The 20,348-nt window shown below is 30.3% G+C and overlaps 1 protein-coding gene across 1 annotated transcript in view; it reads right to left on the minus strand.

The window, feature by feature from the left end:
- The window catches only part of PPFIA2 (PTPRF interacting protein alpha 2), a 465,706-nt gene that overhangs the window by 103,649 nt on the left and 341,709 nt on the right, over positions 1-20,348 (minus strand). Inside the window, 7 exon segments of the mRNA XM_011374878.1 lie at positions 1,443-1,578; positions 6,679-6,770; positions 9,672-9,734; positions 11,286-11,417; positions 11,675-11,758; positions 17,234-17,368; positions 18,387-18,533. Coding sequence (XP_011373180.1) covers positions 1,443-1,578; positions 6,679-6,770; positions 9,672-9,734; positions 11,286-11,417; positions 11,675-11,758; positions 17,234-17,368; positions 18,387-18,533 — 789 coding nt within the window.

Consider the following 20,348-nt stretch of genomic DNA (forward strand, 5'->3'; position numbering starts at 1 on the left):
CTTACCTACATTTTCTTAAAAACTATAAGACTAGGACTACAAATATTATCACACGACAAATTATCACACGACAAATTATACAAGAATTCTTGTATACTTTGTTAGAAACTATGTAAATACAAATATTATCACACGACAAAAAAAAGAGTTCTTGTATAATTTGTCGTGTGATAATATTTGTATTTACATAGTTTCTAACAAAGTATTATTAAAAAATATTGCAAAGTGATTTAATTTTATTTCCACTACTCTGGTCTCTTAAACACCTCATTGATTTTTCTAAGCCCAAGGCATAATAATTAACATGGTTATGTTTTTTTTTAATTGGTATAATAAATGCTCATGTGAATGAAAGTCTCAAGTAACCAACAGACCAGTGTTTTTCAAGCTGTAATCTGAAAGTATAACAGGCTTGGGAATAAGAGGTAGGTCTCAGGGTTTTCTGCTTTTTAAAAAATTGTTTTTTATTTTTGCAATGATGTAAAATAATTTTGCATGGGACCACGTGATATCGCCTCGAGTATTTAGGATTTAAGGACTTGAATTAGCAATTGTGTTTCAAATTAGTTTGGTATTAAGTAGTGCTAGTTTGTCATATACAAATGAGAAAAGAACTGATATGAACTTAATTTATACCTCATTTGTTCATTTATTTATTTATTCATCAACAGATATTGAAGGATTAATTTATACATGACACATAGGTATGTGCCATTTAAAAACTAAAGGGTGATAAGAGCCAGTGTACAAATAAGACAAGTACGTTATGTAGTATTTTGGACACATAAAAGTGATCGGAGAAAACAAAATATATTTAGGGCACAAAGGAACTATTTTACTTCCCTATAAAATGAAACTATATATTTACTCAACATGCACAGCATACAAATTTTAAATTATTGAGTAAATGAAAGGTTGGCACTGTAGTTGATAATGAACAGTTCTCTACAAATACTTTCAATAGCCTATGTACATTTTCCTCAGTGTTTTAAAAATAGTAATTATAATTAAATACTTAATTTTAATTAACAATATAAATACCATTGCTTAGGTACTCAAGCGAACCAAAAATCCATTTGTTTGGCAATATAGCATAGTGAATAAAAACATAGAATTTGAAACCACATAAACACAGGTTCACGTATTGATTTTATTGCTGGCTGTGTAAAATTGAACATTTAAAATTCTGAACTTTAATCTTTTCATATCTGCAATTAGTTTAAAAATAGTACTCAAATCATAAAGTTATATGAATAAATATATGGGAAATGTTAAATTTCTGGCACATAATAGGGCTTTTATGTTAGTTATAGTTTTTAAAAAGTGTCTTATGTCACAGTGAAAACTAATAAAATTTCAATTATCTCAGTATTAAACTTCTATCCCAAATAGAATAGCGTATTTACTTAAAACCATCAGAGACTTGGAATAAAAAGTTTAACCTTTGGCTCATCTCTTCGAACACCCATGCGGCCTCTCCTTGGTCTTCTTATTACTTTAGTTGTTCTATAATCAGACTGGCTGTCCACTAGGGACCCAACTGAATACCGCAACTCAGCTGAGGTGTCTAGATGAGTCCTGGAAAAAAGAAAAAAAATATAAAATATAGCTAATTTCCAAAAGTTATACTTATTAGCAAATCACTATCCACTTTGTAAATGGAAATAAAGCATAAACCCTCAAGAATATAAATATCAAGAAAGAAAACTGATGAATTGTCATGACTCTTTGAGGTCCCTTCAGAGGCTTACGTCAGAAATTCCAGTCTCAGGTTCATTCCTGAAGGTTGAATACATTTTCTCTTTTTAGAATATAAAAAAACCTTTCTGTTTACTATCATTTTTAAATGTGATAGTACAACAAAACATATGAAGATTGATAGCCAAGATCCACTGGTTTAAATTCTGACAATTCTATTTAGTCTGAGCTGTTTAGTGGATCTCCCAATATATGCTATTTGTGACTGTATTTGTTTTAAACATTCCTCATTAATCTAACAGTGTAAAAGTTTGGGGTCCTTGAATTCTGTATTTTTCAATGATCTATTTTTCAATTTATGAAATCAATAAAAAAGATTAATATAAGGTTAATAATTTTATTTTTAATAAAATAAGATATATCATCAAAACAATTTTGAGCTTTTAATAAGACATTGATGCAAAAAGATAAAGAAAAATTTTTTGATAAGCACGTTTGATTTTGAGTTCTGCTTAGAGACAAAAACAGTTCAATATACCAATTGGAAAATATTATCACACTAGTTTTCAATAAGTATAATAATTAAGTACACTGTAATCGAGGTATAGTATAAGTTTCTCCTGGAACATTATTTATATAGATTAACAGCAAATTCAGTTCATTACTGCAATAGTGATGATGATAACAGTGACAACATGTTGTCCTATAAATGATCATCAGGAGAAAATATACTTAAAGCCGTTTGCTCTATTTTGTTGTTTATTTTTTTCTTTTATTTTTTAATTATTATTATTTTAATTTTTCAATTACAGTTTACATACAATATTATGTTAGTTTTTGGCATATAACATAGTGATTAGACATTTATATAACTTATGAAGTGGTCACCCCAATAAGTCTAATACCCATCTGACACCATACATAGTTATTATAGTATTATTGACTATATTCCTTTACTGTACTTTACATCCCTATGACTATTTTTGAACTGGAAATTGGTACATCTTAATCCCTTTCTCCTTTTCCCTTGTCCCCCACAACCTCACTCCCATCTGGCAACCATCAAAATGTTCTCTGTATCTATGAGTTTGTTTTGTTTGTTTATTTTGTTTTTTTAGATTCTACATATATGAAATCATATGATATTTGTCTTTTTTTGTCTAACTTATTTCACTTAGCATAATACCCTCCAGGTCCATCTATGTTGTCTCAAGTGGCAAACTGCATTCTTTTTTTATGGCAGAATAATATTCCATTGTATATATATAACCACATCTTCTTTATCCATTCATCTATCGATGGACAATTAGGTTACTTCCATATCTTGGCTACTGTAAATAATGTTGTAATGAACGTAGGAGTGTATACATGTCTTTTCAAATTAGTTTTGGATTTCTTTGGATAAATACCCCAAAGTAGGATTTCTGGATCATGTGGTAGTTCTATTTTAAATTTTTTGAGGAACTTCCATGCTGTGAAAATGGAATCCTTACACACTGTTGGTGGGATTGTAAATTGGTGTAGCCAGAATGGAAAACACTATGGAGGTTCCTCAAAAGCTGTGTTTTCTTTTGAACTTAGGCTTTTGCTGATCTACTGTTCTCTTTTTGAACAAAGCAATTCCAAATGTTTGGCAAGATTAAAAGAGGTTAGGTGAAGTCTGAGTGTTTGCAACAGTAGAAGACATTGGCTTAACTGATGCAAGTCTTTATTTTTCCAAAAAGGACGTTAAAGCAAATGAACTAAGGAATCATTCCCGAAATAGATGACAACTATTGTTTTACAGCATGAACTTGAGACTTAATCATGCAAACTGGTTTTGTTGTGGAGTAATTACATATAAAAAACTAACCAACAACGCCATGCTCATAAATGGTACAAATCTCCATCTTTATCTATTTGGCAGAGGGTATAATTTCATAAAGACATATATATTTTAGTTATTATATGTGCAAGGAGTTATTAATATCTGGTAAGATAAAGAATGAATGAAATTGATTATAATAGACTTTGAACAATCTAGCTTAGAACATTCTAGGTATCTTTTGTCTGTGGAGGCTTAGGTTAATATCTCTTTGGGCATCAGAGTGCCATGTCCAAAATTATAACTCCTTATCCCAGAAATATTTTTTTGTTTTTTCCTTCTCTCAACTCCAGGTCATTTATAAAAGCATGAAACAAAACACAGATCCAGTCCCATTGATAACCTTCTTAAAACTCTTCAATGTTCTCACAAGGCCATCTACAATTTGGGCCTTTCCTACTTTGCATCTTCACTTCTAGTTACTCTCTGTATTATTCTCTCCATCTAGCTGTACTGACATTCTTTCCATTCCTTCAATAACTCAATTTTCTTTCGCTTCTGACCCTTTAAAAACAGTTTCTTCACACATATACATGTTTAGCATTCTTAAAGTCTCAGTTCATAAAGTCCCATTGTCTAAAACTATCCTAGTTCTCCATATTACTTTCATTAAAACAGACCTCAAACTATTATTCCTGTATTTTCCATCTGGAACATGTCTTCATCATGATCACCACTTTATTTCTACTGCCTCAGTGTCTGGCAAGTAGAAAGTTCTTGAAATAACAAAAGATCTGAGTTAACATCAATTATAGAAGGACCCATTACTTATACTTTATCTAAAAAAGTTACTGTTCAGCTTGTTCCTTTAATTCAAGTCTGTGAGTTAGTTCTCTAACAGGAGAAATCAAAGGTAATATTTTCATACATTTCAATTTTTAAACATTTTTGTGTACATCATTTTGAGAGGCACTTGGAGGTCTAGGTTTACAAGTTTATTTATAGTCACTGGTTCATTTAGAAAAGGAAACATATAGTTTTTCTTTCTAAATCTCCTGCAACTCTTACACATATTCTCACAAAAGAACTTCCATAGAGAAATCAAATGTGAATTTCTCTTAGAGTAAATCTGTTACCCATCCTTCTGCTTCTGAAATGTCCTCCATCATCCTTTCTAATTATTCACATCCTATCCTTCTTCAGAGTTCAGACAAATCAGGCCATCTCCAGACACTCTGGAACTTAGTTTACTTTATTTTCAGATGAGATAGTACTAGTAGAGGATATTAGTTACTGATATTCTCTAACTTTAACTCATCTCTTCCTAATGTTTTACCTGTAAGATCAAATACAAGTAGATGAAGTTCTCATGCATCATGTTTTCATTATTGTTTCTTTCTTAATTATGTGCACTCAGAAGCATGGATGTTCAATAAACAATTGCTATTTAATATTCAGTCATCCTGTAACTTATTATAAATTCCATCAGTTCAGCTATCTCAATAATTCCTACAATACTTAATACTTGTGATGTGATTTACTGTTTACAAAACACCTTTGCTTACTTTTCTCATTTTAGTATTTTTTATATAATTTAGTATTTTATATATAATTTATGTAAAATAAATAGAAAATTAGAATCTTATTAAGGAAATGGGTTTTCCAAAATCAAACAGCTAGTAATTGTATATCTGAAACCTAGAAATGTCAGTCTTATTATGCTTGGTCTAGTGTTGTTTCCATTACAATCTGCTGCATCAGAGAATTGTTCTGTGTGTAGTGCTTTTATTGTGGATAAATGTCATGTTGTTAGGTGGCCCATGATGACTCACTGCAGTGATGAACTTTTAGATAACACTTCTACAGTTCTGCATTTCTGTGACTGAAGGTCAAAATGACAACAGAATGGTCATTTGGTCCTATTAAAATATCTTTAATTTGTTGATTGAATAATGCTCATTCTACATATTTACTCCTTTGATATTTTATCAGCTCTTTTTCTCCTTCTTTTTCATCACCATCATCATCATCATTATCATCATCATCACTATGTAAACATATAGTACTGAATTAATAATTTCTGTTCAGATATATATCGGAATAAAAAAATTAAGCATGGCTTTCTAAATTAAAAGTTTACATATTTAAAAAAATGGACATTTTTATGCCTGCAGAACTGTGTTTTTTATACTAAACTGAAAAGAGAAACTCAAAATATTGAATGTTTTATTAATATTTATACCGAAAAATATAAGCTTTATAATTTTTTCTTTAGATTTTTCATTTGAGCATCTGAAAAATGCTTTACCAGATAGTTATTCATTTACTAATATCTATTGAGAACATATTACATGCCAGCTTTTTTTTTAAAGGTGTGGGGATTATAGTAATTAGACAAAAATTCTAGCCCTTGTGGAACTAAAATTCTTAAGATAAGCATAAGACCAAGGAAAATGAACTTATAGAAATCTGTGGTGGTGAAAAGTTTCAAGTAGCTGATATTATTGTATTGCCTAATAAATAAATGATCAAATATATGAGTCTTTCTAGGATTTCTTATCAACTTTCAATAAAAAGCCCTAAGCAAAAAAAAATTATATGTGAATTTGAAATCTATGTATCTATCCACAGACTAAACAATCATCTTAAGGCTTATTTCTTTTAAGATGAGATAGTCAAAGTAGATGAGTATGATTAAATTTATTTTAATTTTTAACATGTATCATTTATTATTATCTCTTTATTTGCAATTATTTAACCAAAATAGGTATATATTAAATCACCACAATTAATGATATTTCTTCAGTAACATTAAACATTGAAAGCATTTTTACCAGTAGAGAAAAGGGCTGATACTTCTTCCTGGAATGAAATGTAATCTTATACACAGTTCCATTTCTTCATTTAAGATTCTTTTTATGTATTTTATCTATATAATTAAGTGTAGAATACGAAAAGTAGTAATTTAAATTTTTATTGTGTATCTGCAAGAAGTATTTCTAAATTAGAGAATTACTTTTGAGTGTAGAAACTGTAAATTGGTAAGGAGTCAAAATAGGGCAATTAGAGCTGAGTAATAGGAGGTATTTGTTTATTTTATTTGAAGAGATATGAACCATAATGAAATTCATATTGATTTTTAGTGACCTCTAGATAAGCTGTTAATTTAATGTTACCTTGATATTGTGGGTTCAATTAAAGAGCCAGTTCTCATTTTCAATTGGTCAAGTTCAGATCTCAGCTTTTCAATTTCTTCTGCTAATCTTTCCTAAAAATCAAAGAAGTGTTACTCAAATGATATGCAAATGCCAATAATACCAACACTCAATTATGATAAACCAAACTACCAAGTTTAGTGGGTTTTTAAAAATTAAAAACTGATGGCAATAATTCTTTTAAAGATTATTAGACATGAAAGTAAAAACATGCCTGATTTTTCCCTTTGTAATGAAAATGCGAACAGCAGAAATCAATAAAAATTCATCTATATTTCCTGGCAATCACTAATCCTATATTTTCATGAACTTACGGGAATACTGAGGTCATGAATACATCACTTCAAAGTAGAAATCATGGCCAGTTAAAAAAATAAAAGTCTAATTTAGTAGGTGAAGAATTTCTATTATTCTAAAAGGGTTGAAGAACACATGAGTGAAGGAGAAAGAAGATAGAATTAAAAGGGTAAGGATAAAAAAACATCGCCTCATATGAATTAAAATTATTAATTTGATATTGGCATAATTATTTGTGTAGCTGGCCATTTTCTCAGATTGGCATTTTTAGTTTCAGTCTATAAATTTATGGAAATAAGGGTTGTCTTGTAGCCCTAAAATGCTCATGTAAGCACTTAATTTTGTTTTCATGATTACAATTTTTATAATTTTATAAATGTTTAAATGTGTCCTGGATTTTTTATTGTTGTTTTTTTTTTTTTCTTCTCCAAATGGCCTATGCTTGACATTTTACTTGACTCAAACTTATTTTCTTACCACATCTCTTTTTGTCAATGTGGCCTCGGTAATTTTTTTTGTTTTAATCTGGCCTTTTTTATTCTTACTACTATCATCCTATTCTATGTACTTTTTACCTCCTTTCTGAATTATTTTACTAGCTTCCACAGAAGTGGTGCTCCTTTAGGTTTATCCCCACATAGTCTTCCACTAGATGTATCATTTTAAAAAACATGTATGATCAAATAAATCCTTTGCTTAAAAATATTCGATAGTTTCTTATTGTATTTATTAATTCATTCATTGGTTTTTTACACAAATATACATTAAGTACCTCTTGTGTGCTAGGCACCTAAGATACAGTGATGGACTAATAAATTTCCTGCTGAGAAGACTGCTGGTAGTGGTGGTCATGTTAGGTGGTGGTGGTGTTGAGGGGGTTGAATTGTTAAGTTTGAGATACTTGTGTGTCCAGAGATATTGAGCTGGCTCTTGAATACATGAACTCCTTCAGGGGAGAGAACCCAGTAGGTGATCTAAATCTGGAAGTGCTCAATTTATAGATGGTATTTAAACCCATGAGATCAGATGAGTTCACCAGGGCTTAAATTTAGAGGAGAAATCTAAGGACAGTCCTAAGAACTTCAAATTTTAGAGATCAAGATGATGAAGAGAAATATTGAGAGAACTTAATATGCAGGGAATTTTGCTGATGATGGACTGTGAGTTATACCTAATTGAGTGGAAACTTGAGGAGTTTTAGGAAATATAGTTAGATTAGGAAACATGTTTAGCTGTATGAAATGATATTCAGAAATGATGTATGACCTGGGATTTGCTTCTTCTGGCAACTGAACAAAAATATGAAACACGGAATGATTAGTACTGCTGGTTACTTAGGCAGATTGTTGATACTACAAGTCTTGGGTAGGTACTGGGGGAATGGGTTTTGGGGATCTTACCAGGAGCACACAGAGTTTTGGATAATAGAACATTGCATAATAGGATTAAGTCCAAAATTCACAATCTGTCCGAAACCTAGTTCTTTACACACATACCAATCACAGCAAACTTCTGGTGATACAGTAAATCAACCATCTTTGTTTTCTCTGTGCTATTGCATATGCTCTGTCCTCTACCCTACTCTTCTCTTTTTCAGATGATATCTGCCTTCAAGAGCCTGATGAAATGTCATCTCCCCATTGTTGACATTCTGAACTACTTTAAGAGAATTTGGTACTATCTTCTAGGTGCCATCTTATATTGCTCTAGTAGATCTATCTTTCGGGAGATATTGTACACACTGACTATAGGACCAAATATTATATTAAAAATTAACATCATAATAATTAATATTCATTAGGGCTGAATATACTATTATTCAATCTCAACTTTATTATTTTTATCTTTTCCAATACCTTCCCTACCACAGTGTTGCAATTTCTTCTTCCTTTCCTTCCTTCCTCTTTTCTTTCTCCCTCTCTCCCTCCTTCTCTCTCTCCCTTCTTTCTTTCCATTCTTTCCATATTTCTAGCATCTGTAATCATGCTACATGCACTGTATTTAAAAGAATTGCAACACAGTCTTACCTTTCCTTAAAGTTTTAGTCAAGACTCACCTCACTGAAGCCTTCTGTATAGCAGTAATGTATGGCAATCTCTCCTACCTGTAGTTCTTAATGTCTATTTCACTCATTTGACATTTGGTATCTGCTACTCTGCAACTTATTGCTTTGTCAAAAGTGTGTTTTCTCTCTTCAATTAGATTTTTCAGCTACTTTGGAACTAGGATCATGTTCAAAAATATATAACAGAACAATTCTTATGCATAATAGATATTTAATACATTTCTGCTAAAATTATATCTAAAACTAGACACAAGTTAGTGCATACATTTTTATTCCATTTATATAAAGCACAAACAAGTCAAAAGCAATTTTTTTCTCTAAGAAGTTAAGACAGGGATTATCTTTTAGTGTAAGGATAGTGATTGCATGTTAGCAAGTGAGGGGTTTCCAGAGTGTTGATTTTTAGTGTATTGGGTTTGTAAAAATTCATCAAGCTCTCCCTACATATGTACATATTGTTATGCATAATATAAAAGTTAAATTATTTTTAAAAAGATGACATCCTAAAATCACATCTTGTTAAATGTATTTTTCAACAAAACATTCAGCAGTATGAAAAAGAAAAATGGACAAATATAAGTTTTCATGATACCTTATCATGTAAAGATTCTTCTAGATTCTTTCTGAAAGTTTCTGATTCTTGAATTAAAACATTCTACAGAAGAGGAAAAAACAGAAATAATTAATAAACTAAACATAAAGTAATTAAATATGTAAGTTATTTTTTTTATCATGCAATAATCTTTGATTTCTTCCTTGGTGCATCTATTTCTTGGTTTCCATGGAAACCAAGTTTAAACAGAATCTTTAAACCTGACACCTTAACATTTTGAGAAATACATAAAATTTAAGTAGGATGTTATTTTGTATCATTCAAATTGAGAAAAGGAATAAATATTATCTTTCAAGCTATTGCTGTTTGCCTCTTTTCTGCTTTTTTAAAATTTGAGAAATTAGGTTGCTCTACAAATGAGAAAAAGTGAGTTACAAGTTAAATGTTAGCAAGAGATATTATTGACAAAGAATTCAGGTAAAGCGATTTTTGTTATCTGAAGAAAGAAGAAATGATCAGATCATATTTTTATAGTTCAATTTCTGGACTTTTATTTCAAATAAAGAATTAACAATTTCTATGAAGGTTAAGTTATTAAAGAAAAAAATAAATTTTAGCTATTTAAAAACCAATGTTATACATCATGACATAGAAATAAGTTGCATCATAGATATTTTTTAAAATCATGCCATAAAAGTATTACTGTTGTAAAATCAGTATAATTTTCTTATTCTAATACAAAAGTGTGATCTAAAATAATGCATTCTTTTGAAGTTTATAGAGTAAAATTAACCTAAGAGTGTAGTGATTGGCATAGTGGCCACGCATTTGGAGTTAAGTGGGAAGAAGGCATGCCTTATGACTTCCTAAGGAGCAAATTAATCAAAATACTTTAATATTTCATTAAAATATTTTCCTTATTTTGGTTTATTGTACAGAACAGGGAAAATATCTAGTTTAAGTAGTGACTGACGTTTAATCTAAATTTCCAATATGATTTGTGCACCTGGGTTTTAGTACCTCTGTTTGATTCTGCTCTAGAATTGGCAACTAGCTCACGCAACTCTTTCTGATCTGGTAGCTTTCAACTGTCAACGAGACATATGGAATTGTGAATAAAACTCCAGAAGCACTTTTTTTTTTTTTTAAACAATGCAGCTGAAAATACTGCATTCCTAAATTCTGTAGTGGAATTGAACTATTGGTGATACAAACTCTCACATTTTGGCTTTTAGACTAGTAATAGATTCAGTTACTTGAAATATTTGAATAGTTCAAAACAAGCCTTCTTTCATGTTGCAAAATATATATATTTTTTTGTCTTACCACTTTTCTTTTTTGCATGCCAGGCAAATGATAAGTGAAATATTTTTATCACAAAAGCACAGTATGTTTTAATACATTTGTCTTGTATGATCATGCCAATATGTAAGGCTTGTATACCATAAAGCATTTTTTATTCATTTAAAAATTGACCTTACACATTTGAATAGAAATCATTCACTTCTAAGAATATAACAGGCTATTTTTTTTTAATGAAGGAAAGTAAATGAATCATCTGACCAATACAATGATTGCAGCAGAGTATAAAACAAACACGATCATAAAAACATTGCTAAATGTTCATGTGATTCTACTTTTCTGTCATTTTACCTTCTCTTCTAGAGCAGCCATTCTTTCCTTTAAGTGTAGCTGTAAGCGCTCATTGGATTCAGTCAGAAGTCTGTCCACGGTATCGGATAATCTTTTATTGTGTTCTTCATTCATTTTCTCTCTTTGCCTAGCCTTACATCCAAGAAAAAAATAAATTTGACATAATAATCATTTAAAAAAGTATTTGGGTTTGTTTTTATATTTTTTCTAGTTTTAAATGGGATTTAATTTTATGTCTATTTGGATAAAAACTTTTTTTCTTTAAAATGGAAAGGGCATATCCATAACATTTAAATATAACCCATAATTAAGAAAGACATTCACTTTTTGAATGTAGAATATAAAGCGTTAAATTGATGATTGAGGGGAGCAGTTTTCAATATACATACTCTTTGAAGTTCTTGATTTTTCTCTTCAAGTTGACCTTCTAGATGTCTCATACGTTCTTCAATGTTTCCATGTCTCTCTTCAGCCTATTCAAAAATATGAAGAATGCACCTAATTTGTAACATTTGATTAACACTTGTCCTCTAAATAAATTGAAATAAAATGTAAAGCAAGCTACTACTAACCGCAAATGTAGTTTTCAAAAATAAACTTTCTTTAAACAGGCAGCTGAACAGCATTGCTTGAAATGTGTCAGCTACAAAGGCCTGTTACATCCAAGCATCAGCAAAACATTGGAGTTATTTATGAGCAATGAAATCAGCCAAATGTAACATGCAGACTGTGCATGGTTTGAACACAAACCTGCCATTGTCCAATCGTAAGCTCCTGAAGCACTGAACTGCACAGATGGTCGATTATCAATAAATAAAAGTAACATAATTTTTATAAATAAAAAGAAAAACTTAGATGGATTCTATTTAGCAATAGAAAGTAAAGTCCAGTAGGACTACCTTCCTACGTATGGAGATCATTTCTTGTAGTTTAGCTTCCATAACATATTGATAATCATCTGATGAGGTAGAAGAGGTTGGATCAGACTAACAAGTCAAGGAAAAGGAGAGGGACAAAATTGAAAAATCAGAACTAAAGACACTGACACTGAACAGAACATAGCACAGAATGCTTAAAAGAAAAACATGACAGCAAATTTAATACTTTAATAGACAGAATTTTATGTGGAAAGAACTACACCAATATCTGGTGAACATGATGCAGTTGATGGCTGTAATTGAAAAACAATGATATGCTCAAATAAAAAGCTATCAACCCAAGGTATGGAAGGTTAGAGATGGCTGGCAATGAAAGACTACTACAGAATAAATTAAAGCAACTCTAAAAGAGTCATGTAATAATTGAAATTATGAGAAACCAACACTAATATGTCCCTGGTAGATTGTTAAATGTTTTGTATTTTGGTTTTTGTTTATCGTATTACTTAAAAATAATGGAAACAATGTATCTCAATGTTGTGGAATATGCTAAGGCAATGACTCAAGTGAAATAAATTGGAAATAACATTTATTATAAACCCAACTCTGTCGAAATCAAAGAAAAAGCTAAGCCATGGGGTTAATTATTAGTAGTATTTTTCATTTCAAGCAGGATTGAGTTTCCTCAGCAAAAGCAGCAAACTTTCAAAATGACTTCTGGTCTCTGAATATACATTATGGCTGTAGGTCTTGAACCTTGGCACTTATCCTCAGATACAGTCTTAATTTGGAATTTTAAATGAATGTGATTAAAAGTCCTCAAATTATAAAGATCACAATAATATTGTGAAGACAAGAAATCTTATTTGTGAACTCTTTTGAATGACACTAGTGACTGCTCCCAAACTCTTTCTGTGTTGATTTGTTGCTGTGGAGACAAGAGAGTGCCCTAAAGTAAAGAGGCAGCATATTGCTTCTGTGAGCTAATGTTTCCCCAGTGTCAAGGTGAGTTACATGTTTCGGAGGTGACTGTCAGGTTACCACAGATGCAGTGTTCGACAGGTAATGTTGCTGATAGCTGAATTATATTAGTATATTATGCACAGATTACATGTAAAGTTACAACAACATTTTAATCATATTTACAAGTAATTTTAACATCAAAGGTATCTGATGTCAGCACTACAAAATATAACTCCAGAGCATATTCTATTACATTTATAAGTTTATTCTAAAACTAAAATTTATTTCATGTAAATATAGGACCAAATATAAATATGCCATGCTGTACCTGAAAATAAATAGTAATCTAGTTATGTATTGGTTCATATGTATAGGTATTATTTTATGCAATGAATTCTGATTTAATCTATGAAATAACATTTGACATTTAATGAGTGTACTTATGCAAGTTATAGTTCAACATTTACATTTTATAAGATTTTTCTTCTGATATTCTTATTTCATAAATGTGAGAAATAATAAAGAAATAACAATAAGTAATTTTTCTCCTCAAATTTCCAAGCAGAAGCAATACAGGAAGATACCATAGTCCTCAAGTGCCATAAAATGAATTTATAATAGTATTTAATACTTGTAATTCAATGAAGAATACAATAAATGGGTCAAAATATTGAAATTATATAAACTAAATTCATAAAGGTATCTGTTAGCTCTCAAAAGTATATTTTAACAGGCATTTAGTGGTATGAAAATTAATCAGGTGGCTGATTCAAGGTAGTCAAGACATGAACATTTCAATTTTTAAAACTATCTCTCCTAAAATACAAGTAAAGTCCAGTAGGTCTTTCAAGGTCCTTAAACCTGTTTCCATCCTAACTATTGAAGACATCACACACTGTGAAAATTCACTTCAGAGAGTGAACAAGAATTCTGTAATATTTAAATTACTATGTTATTATTGATACTTTTTTATTGGTACTAAAAGTGAATGAAAAACCTTATGGAATTCAAGATGAATTATATCCTTCTTGAGGGAATATGCATTTTAATTAAAAGTAAATGTCATATAAAATCCAGAGCCCAAAATCTTTATCAATTGTATATATACTTGCAAAAGCCTAATTTTAGTTTTATCCATAGCCATACTTCTGACTTTCTAAAAGCTTTAAATGAGCTTTACCTACACACATAAACACACACACACACACACACACACAGACACACACATGAAGAAAAAAAGATAGTTTTATCAATCAAAGAATAGATTTAGACATCATTTCTAAACAAACACTGCGATTGACTTTCAATCACTATTGATTTATGTTCACATTTGCCTTGTGAGGACCTCAGGTAAAGCATCTGGTGTAAATACAGGGGTCACACAAGAACATCTGCTACTTTTTTAAAATACTCCTTGATGTGACATCGGGTTTACTTGTATTGACTCTTTAATGTGATACAGGAAAATTTCAAATGAGCTAAAGTTTTAAAAGAAATTACATGGGCAGAAATGGTTTTGGGAAGGATGTGGCTATGTTTGGAAATGGAGAAGAAATTAAAGTTAGAGAGAGGAGGGCCAAAGAGAAAAAAAATAGGTAGATGATAATAAAAGTAGAATAAAATGTCTGAAGGATTAAGAATACTATTTAAATTACAAGAGAGGGGAGCCTAGGTTTAAGTTAAGCAGAAATCTATTTACTTTAGTGAGTAGTCAAAAATATTAAGAAGTAGAGAAAGACTATGATGATCAATAATAGTGACATATTGAAAACAAATGGAAATTCAACAAATAAATTAATGAAGCAGGTCTAGAGATAGTCCCTAAAAGTCTTTAGAACAGAAGACAAGAAGTATAATATTATTGTAGCCATAAAATGAGAGAACAAATGAAAGAGTGATCTTCAAATGTCATAAAAATGTTATAAGCAGAGGGTGTGTTCTTGAGAATAAAATCTCAGCACTAAAAGAGCATGTATAATGAATTAAATATAGCAATAATCTAAAAACTATATGTCTGGAATAATGTTGATATAGAGCCACGCAGAAGAGAAAGCACTAAAAAAAAGCAGAGTAAATTCTAGCATTTTAACACTTCTTAAGAAGAATAAAACTCTATGGAAAAATGAAGAAATCAAAAGAGTCCACGCGAAGTGAAATTTTAGCCATATATTATTAGGTAGGAATAAACCAAGGATATTATTTGGGGTGCACAAATGAATGCACATAACAAAAATATGATCCCAAGAGAATAAAGTGAAGGGCAAAAAGATGAGACACTATTTCGGTTTTTTGTTTTATATTCTAAATTAAAGATTCTTACAAATATTTACAGTATTTTATTTTATTATGTTTTTTTTCAATAATAGGTGATAGTCAATATTATTTTATATTAGTTTAAGGTGTAAAAACTAGTGGTCATTTTTATGTAATTTACAAAATGATTCACTCGATTAGTCTAGTACCCAAATTACACTATACGTAGTTATTAAAATATTATCCACTATATTCCCTATGCTGTACTGCCAATTTGTACTTTTTAATTCCTTCACCTTTTTCACCTAGTGTATTTTAAATGTTTTATTCGTAGGTATTAAAAGGTTAATTTGAGGCAATTATTTGCTGAATTTTAAATTGTGTTTCTTTGGGAGATATTCCAGACTTCCTTGTATTTTACTCAAAATAATCTTGATGATTATTTTACATTAAAAATTTATAACAGTTTTTATTATTTAACCATTCATCTAATTTTCCTTAAAATAATTCAGTTCAATAAGATAACTCTTTATAAAAATTCTTTATGTTTTGATGAAAAGAATATGTATACATACATTAATTCATATTATAGTAATTTAAAATGTGTTTGTAAGAAGAGTACTACTGCTATATTTGCATATTTTTATATAATTTAGAGAATCTTTCTTAAAATTAAATAATAAATTTATCTTTATCTTAGAAATCACACATTTCTGTAATTGTCAAAGGGGTTTATGGCATGATCTGTGACTATAGAAGGATCCAGATTGTAACATTACCCTAAGGTGACTAATGTTTTATTCAGTCGTTACTCTAATACCTTATAGACCACCAATATTCCAATACTTTCTAAAGCTGCTTGTTTTGTCAAATGTTTGCCTTTTTACTATGTGATTTATTACCTTATTTTAACCACAGGCATTAGTTTACTGTCCCCCTTTATTTACTTTTTCAGGAAAGCAAGTATGTGTGCCTACTTTTATATTGCCACATCAGTTGTTTCAAATAATCCTTATGCCAGAATTTGTAACTTGCACTTCACAGCCATTTTATTCATTTATTGTAGTGGGGTAATAATTGTGTGAACATATAAAATGTGTGTACATTTTGAATTGATATTAAAAGTCAAACATGCTTTTAGTAACAAGATCTGGACTTTTATTCTAGTGACATGCATATACACTTTGAAGCAATGTCATTTCCATTTGACTGTAAAAGGTAAGAATAGTTTTTAACAATGGTTGCAAGATTCTAAAATATGCAGATAATTGCTGAACCTAATGGCTATAACATGGCAGATCATTTTGAACATTCTTCAGATTACTATTGATTTTAACTGGTTCAGAAGAAATTGCAAAATACACTTTGATTATTGGCTTTAGACTTTAGACTCCTATAAATCTAACTTCCAACTTATAACAGATGTTTTCATACTATAGTCAGAAAGAAATCAACTTATGATATTTGCTGTATTTCTAATACCAAACAATTTATGTTAAGCCTAGTAAGTTATTATGTCTCACAAAAATACATATTAAATATCATTATTATATGTTTATATTTCATGATTATTCTTATGTGCAAATGTTAGCATGGAAAATTAACTATAAGAACATGAAATTTTGTTCTTGTTAATATTTAAATAGGCAAGGAGATCATTACATTCATATATTAATTATTCATGTCAGAATAAATAAGGTACATTTAATGTGAAAAATTCATCTAAATAAGAAAATAATATAAAGATTAAATAAATTTAATTTCTATAAAGCCTAAAGAAAATCTTTATAGATTTTATTTTGATTACTAATAATTTCTATAAGAGTATCTAGATCAATCGTTTTATTGTAGTACCTTTGTCAGGGCTGCAATTCTCTGAGCCAATTCAGCCTCTACTTCAGGTAAGGTCTCAGCTTTTCTCATAGTCTGCTGCAACTTTTGTTCAGCCAGCTCAAGACGCTCTTGTAACTGTCTGTTCTTCTCTTCCATCTGAAATAGGGTTGGAAAAAGAGACACTTGAAGAGTCACAGTTAGAATAGCAAACATTGGTCACTAGGGGCTTTGGACTTCAGTCATCATTCTAGGCTTAAAATCAGCTACTATTACTATTATACTTATTGTGAAAAAAGATTATTGTCTTCATGTTTTTATATAACTTATCCATATTCCTTAATAAAATTAAGCACATTAAAAAAACAGAAAAGCTCACCAATGGCAGCAAAAAGAAAAGACAATACTAGTGGGTATAAACTTGGACAAATGGAATACAACTTGGTACTAAGACTTCAGATGTACCATGATAGCAAAATATTGAACATCATAGTAGTAGCTGGAGAGGGAGAGGTAATACAGCATAATGGTTAATACTCTAGGCTCTAGAAATGGGGTTGGCAAACTTTTTCTGTGAAGGGCCACATAGTAAATATTAGAGGCTTTGTGTATCATATAGTTTCTGTTTCAAAATTTGATCTCACCATTGTAGCAAAAATGCAATCATAGACTATGATTAAATAAATAGGTATGGCTATGTTTCAATAAAATTTTATTTACAAAACAGAACCATAGTTTGGGCATATGTGCCATAGTTTTGCTTACTCCTGTTGTAGAGCAGAATAGAGTTAGATTTCCATTATAGACTGGCAATTACCAGATGTGTGACCTTGGGAAAGTTCTCATGTCTCTGAACCTTAGTGTCCTCACTATAACAAATGTGCTTACTTCATAGGTGGTGTTGAGATTTAAGTAGAGTAATATATGTAAACTATTTAGCCCAGTTTCTGGTTCATGCCTAGATCCAAAGTAAATATTAGTCATTTAGTCATTATTTTTATTATTATTAAGACAAATTTCTAAATTTCATGCTAAAAATCATGAATGTTTACTTCATTCTAAATTTTAAAGAACGATTGATTACCAAGAAATACTATATTTTATTTACTAAATGTTTTGTAAGAATGGGGAGAACACAAACATGGACAAGAACAAAACCAAGATAAAGATACTGAACCTGCCGTAGGATGGCCTCTTTATTTGCTAACTCATTTTCTAGTTTGTCATTCATGTCATGTATGGAGGTAGATTCTCTCTGAGCACTGAGGTAACGCTTCTCAAGGGTTGTGATTCTTTCTTCCATATCTTCCTTCTGTGCCATGGCCTACAATTAAAAAAAATTTCAAATCAAATTCTCTGTTAATTTAATGTATTCTTTCATTATTTAAATATAATACTAAAATATAAAAACCATTGCTTTCTTTAAGTAAATATTAATTCTTTTCTTTTCATGGTAGTAATGCAAGATTTCATTGCATTTTCCAAATTTATCTGTCAGAATTCTCCTTACATCTTGGGTTAACCTTAAGCTTTCTTTCTTTGAGAATGCAATGTAGTACAGTTTGAAACTACCTACTGTAGAATTGGCATTCTTAGAAAAGACATGGCAGATAAATTGGCTCATTACATAGTAGAGATAAGTACAATTATGGGTAGAGTTGCAAACCATAAAATTAATGAAATGGTGGCTACAGATACAAATTGCAAAGCAATCTTTAAATATGGATAACAAATATTGTCAGTATTCTCATCTTCACATACAAGTAAGAGTAACTCAATGGTAAAAAGAGAAGGCAAAAAAAGTAAATTTGAATCATATTCATAGATGAATTGATCAACTGACTTTGGAACTTAATCATTTCCCTTGTATTATATATATATTTTGATTAAAAAAGAACTCAGTGAACACATAACTCTAGGGAAAAATCAACTATTGGTGTAAATTCAGTAAAGTCATTGAATTAATAATATTTTAAATGATACATTTTAAATTATCTAATTCATAGATAATTTGGAGATGCTTTTATCTCCCTAACATCTTACATGAGAATTTACTAGTAGGTAGATAACATACCTTTTGAGATGATGTTGGGAAAAGATAGCTGCAGAAGTGAGAGTCATGGGCCTGGTGTGGTTTCCTGATAATGTGGGAAGCTACCTTGCTCAAGGATCATGAAATTGAGGGGATGGTGGTGGTTTCCATTTATTACTATTCATATTCCCTTGATCATTCATTTCTAATCAGTCCCTTTATTATTTCCTCCAGGATTCAGAACCAATCCTGTCATACCCACAGAACAGATACATTTTCTTTCAATTTTCCAAAAAATAGAAGCCCTTAAATGGATAGTCCTTCAACTTCCTGATCTTCCTCATAATCATGTGGAAATTTAATTGCATGTACACAAATCATTAACCTCTAGCTTTTAGTTTAGAACAGTTGTCCCACTTTCACTCAAGGTTTAATAATCATCTGTACTCTGGGTTTTATGTTTTTTCTTTTCTAAGAATCTTGATTATTCTTTTCTCTTAGATTTTCAAGATGATAGTAGAGGTAAATCCTATAACAACAGCTGAAACAATGCAACAGGCTTATAAAGAAGCTGGTACAGATCAGAGGTAGAGGGCAGAGGAAAAAGGGATGATTCAAAGAAAATAAAAACAAGAACAATAAATTATGTACTCGACTATTGATCATAATTGAATTGAAATTATGGAATTTTACCAAACTGTTGGAGTGGATGGGAAGATTTCCCATAGTTTTATAAATAAGTAAGCATATTAATATATCAGGTAATTAATAAAATCCTAGAAAAACAGAAAGGTGTACAATAAAAGGAAATACTATCATAGGAAACTCCTATTTGGGTCAGCTGTGGAAATTATTTATATAGTCATAAAAGTGGTAACAGTGAATGTGATTTTAAGATAATTATAGCAGAAGAATGGGTGAAAGAGATGTAAGGGAGAGAATAAGAGAGCTAAAATCCCGATAGTATATAACAAAAAGACATAGATTAAGTTTAAATAAGAGAGAAAATACAAGTAATGGCTAAAAGGATTGAAATTAAGAATCTCAAGGAATGAGATGGAGGTGGGCGGAGGCTTGGGGTGTGTGTGTGTGTGTGTGTGTGTGTGT

This window comes from Pteropus vampyrus, unplaced genomic scaffold (genome assembly GCF_000151845.1).
Source record: "Pteropus vampyrus isolate Shadow unplaced genomic scaffold, Pvam_2.0 Scaffold9, whole genome shotgun sequence".
Taxonomy (NCBI): domain Eukaryota; kingdom Metazoa; phylum Chordata; class Mammalia; order Chiroptera; family Pteropodidae; genus Pteropus; species Pteropus vampyrus.